The 4204-nt window shown below is 41.2% G+C and overlaps 1 protein-coding gene across 1 annotated transcript in view; it reads right to left on the minus strand.

Annotated features, from left to right (window-relative positions):
• med4 (mediator complex subunit 4) overlaps positions 1-816 on the minus strand; it is a gene marked incomplete at its 3' end in the record, with an annotated part of 3009 nt that extends 2193 nt beyond the window's left edge. Inside the window, exons 1-2 of the mRNA XM_080753236.1 lie at positions 750-816; positions 1-59 (exon numbers count right to left, since the gene is read on the minus strand). The exon at positions 1-59 is cut by the window's left edge and continues 112 nt beyond it. Of these exons, the coding sequence (XP_080609362.1) occupies positions 1-59; positions 750-803 (113 nt within the window). The 5' untranslated portion in view covers positions 804-816. The remainder of the gene's footprint in view (positions 60-749) is intronic.
• Positions 817-4204: the final 3388 nt, after the last annotated feature.

Here is a 4204-nt window from a genome sequence, read left to right on the forward strand (position 1 = left end):
TGGGCTACATCCATCAACTCCTGGAACTCCTTGTCTCTTTGAACCAGCAGCTCCAAGATCTGAAGAACATGTACCATATCAGACATCACGCTCTGGCTTCACTGTGATGTCTAACAGAATCCCTTTTATGCCCATATATGGAGTTCCCTGATGTCATCAATATTAAGCCCATATCTAACAGGACTTCATATGGGAATGCCCATATATGGAGGCCACATACCACACTAACGGCTGGTTCTACAGACAGGGCTTGACACTAAGGCTTGTCCTTGGGACAACTAATAAATATCTATGGACACGTTCATTAACTAGACCAGGTCAACCTGGTTGTGCCAGACCCCCTGTCTGTCATCATCATTTATGACATCATGCCTTTTGTAGGCATGTCATCATCATGTCATCATCATATATACCCTTTATATAGAAAACCCGGACAGACCGACATTTGCTTATGTAGGCCTACCCATTTCATGGGTCTGGCAAAAATGTACTTGTCCGTTGGACAAGTACAAGCAGCTTTGGACTGACGATACTATGGAGTGGAGGGGAGCCAAGGGGTGTGTTTTAATCTTATTTATTTGTCAAATATAAAATCAGAAAAATAAATGTAAAAAAAAAGTATCCAGACAAGTGACTTTTGTGCCTGGACAAGTGAATAGGAAATGTACTTGTAAAAAAAGGACAAAAGGTTAACAAGCCCTGCCTACATTACGTAGACAGTAATGGAACAGTGTAGAATAATGTCTTACCTGTGTGTCCTCGCATGCTTGTGGGAGCTTTTGGCTTCTTGACAACGCAAGCATCTCTATTAACTCCCTGTAAGAAAAACAAGCCGTTTAAAAGTCTTAACAGGATGCTGTCGCTGACATCGCTTTGTTCTCTTCTATTGTACACCAGTGGTTCTCAGCGTGGGGTTCGGGGACCCGCAAGGGGTCCTTGGCTGGGTTTAATTCAGATAACGCAATGGTGGTTCTCAGCGTGGGGTTCGGAAAATATCTAATCTAAAAGCTCACAGCTAATTTTAACTGAAAAATGTTCTCTTGTGGGGGTCCCTGGCACAAAACCTTTTCAAATGCTAGCCTGGGGCCAAATATCCATTTGTCAAGGATGACATGAAAATGTTTGATAATATGAAACTGATGGTCCTTGGAATAGGCTATATTTTTTGAGAATCACTCATTTATGGAGATTACCCTTTCTCTTCTTTTTGAATGCTTTTTCCCCCCTGTGTTATTGATGATATCCTTTCCTATGCAAAGTACTGCGTTCTATCTGTCTGTCCATCAATGTTATATGACATACATGATGTGGTTCCTGTGTAAATAAGCCGAAAAGCTTACTAGGATCTCCTTTTAGTTGACCTTGTACCAGTGATTTGTACTGTCATGAAACTGTACTTTTTCCTATTGCACGTCTAATAAATAATCAATCAATCAATCAATCAATCACTGATGTATGGAGCTACATTTCAGTTCACTGTGTAGCTCCATCCATCCTCTGATTCATTCAAACAAACAAAAGAAACATGAGACAAAGAAAAAAACACACAACAAGCTAGCAGGAAACATTAACAACTCCTAATGATAGAAAGTGACTCCATCTCACCTGGATAAAACCTCTAAATCATCCAGGGTGGACAAGAGACGCTCTTTCGTAGATTTTTCTGCCATCGCCATGTTTGTTGTAATCCTGTGCTTCGCGCAAGACAGGAAACAGCAGCACTGGCCCGAAGAGAGGACATGTAAACAGAGTTTCCACCACAGCGACCTCTGCTGCCGAGGGGTTGTCATGAACCCTTCTGCGAGGAAACCACAATGTTAAGGTTGCCAGGTTCTTTAGAAAACCTCCCATCTCAACGAAATCCACCCCAAACAAAACAATGGTAGCCTAATCATTTTGATGAATACATAATTCATTGGCTAAGGCTAAGCAGTCTAATATTTAGTTTAGTTTTTTTTTTTTTTTTTAAATGACATTAAAGATAAAGATAGGCTACACATCTTATAAATAAAGGACACGATTGATTGATTGATTGATTGATTGATTGATTGATTGATTGATTGATTGATGATTGATTGACAGCAAAAAAAATATCACAGAGGTACAGATTAATACAAAAGGATGCTAAAAGGATATAACACAATAAATAAAGGCCTATGGCTTGTTTCCATTGGGGTCCTGTGTATTCAATTCATCGAAACATGTGTTCAATTCATTCACACATTCTGGGTAAAATTATTAAATTGCACACCGACATAGTGTCTTATATAAATAGCTTGCTTGTTTTTTCCTGCTGAAATACATTTCTCATAATAACTAAATTTCTTTCTTGAAAATATGAAAGTGAGGTTTTTACTTTCGCTTAACCTTTACAGGCCGCAAACCCCCAAATAATTAGTATTATTTGGGGGTTTGTCTGACAGACAAGTGCTCACGTAGGAATTGAAGTCGAGGCAGACATTACGTTTTGTTTATTTCGGTTCCACACCACTTCCACCAATAAATATTGTGAAAATAGTGATTGTGACTTGCTTGTAGTTCGGCTATTTTCAAAATGTTTGCCTATTTCTTCTATTATTTGACATTGACAATTTGATTGATTGAATACTTTATTAGAAGTGTGCATAGGAAAAGATACAGGACACTGATACAATTAAGGTCAACTAAAAGGATAAAGACCACAAGAAACCTTTTGGGCTTGTTTAAATTGGGGTCAATTTTTCTCAATTCATGCCCAATGTTTGACCAGTTTTTGAGCGGTGGTCACACCGTCTCCATAGCGTGGCCGTGTGTGTAGGTATGTATGTTTGTATGTATGTTTGTATGTATGTATGTGGGTGGGTGGGTCTGTCTGTATTGCCTGCTTCCAGACCATAGACCCCGCCCACTCTCAGAGTGGACTCTCGCAAGCTGAGTCTGAAATCAGGCTACTGTCTGTATGTAGCCTGTGGTGTAGTACCTTTTATGACCACACATGTTAAGGGAGGGGCGCTGTTTTCAGGCCAGGCCAGGCCAGGCACACACACACACGCACACACACACACACACACACACACACACACACACACACAGGGGGAGGGGGGGGGGGGGGGGGGGGATAAACCACCGCTCAGTTCACACGGGTGTGATTTTTATATATATTTTTCCTTTCTTTCTTTCTTGGTGTATTATAAAGGTCTTATTATAAGTCCTTAAATTACCACTTCATCTGTAGGCAGATCCATCTAAAAAAAAGATATATATTGTGTAAAAAGGCATTGCCGATGCTATAGCACCCCAAATCATAACTGACTACGGAAACTTCCCACTGGAATTCAAGCAACTTTGACTTCAGAAGGTTGATATTTCTCTATAAGTGCTTGTTTTGAGAGGTCTTGTGTAATATTGTAATATTTTGAAATATGGACTTTTGATTTTCATGAGCTGTAGGCCTATGTCATAAAGGTTTTAACAAAAGAAGTTTGGGATAATTCAATGAATGTGCAAATTTTGCAATGTAGGGTTAGAATGAATGTTTCAACAAATATTTGAAAGCTTCAAGAAAATGTAGGCTACTTTTGCACAATATTCTATTTTCTATGCGCCTATTTTTGAGCGGTGGTCACAACGCTCCTATACGTGGCCGTGTGTGTGGGTATGTCTGTCTCTGTCCGTGTCTGTCTGTCTGTCTGTCTGTCTGTCTGTCTGTCTGTCTGTCTGTCTGTATGTAGCCTACAGTACCTTTTGTGACCACACATGTTAAGGGAGGGGCGCTGTTTTCAGTCCAGGCCAGGCACACACACACACACACACACACACACACACACACACGCGCGCGCACACACACACACACACACACACACACACACACACACACACACACACAGGGGGGAAGGGGGGAGGGGGGTGGGGGGGTAAGAGAGGGTGCTGTTGAGACTAGCCTGGGGGGGGGGGGGGGGGGGGGCGACGACAGAATTCATAGATCTAGAACACATAGAATTCATAGATATAGAACACAGAATATGTACAGTACAGTACAGTTAGGTACAGTAGAGTACAGTAAACCACCGCTCAGTTCACACGGGTGTTATTTTTTTTTAGACGGATCTGTAGACTGTAAAAAGCTGTCATCCCACATTCTTTGCCAATGTGCGGGTTTACAGCCCTCTGACTGCACCTGGCAACCCTCTCCGAGTTGTGTTGACTTTTGTTTGCAGTCTGTCTG

The sequence above is a fragment of the Nannobrachium achirus genome, assembly GCF_963921795.1.
Source record: "Nannobrachium achirus genome assembly, chromosome: 22".
Lineage (NCBI taxonomy): Eukaryota > Metazoa > Chordata > Actinopteri > Myctophiformes > Myctophidae > Nannobrachium > Nannobrachium achirus.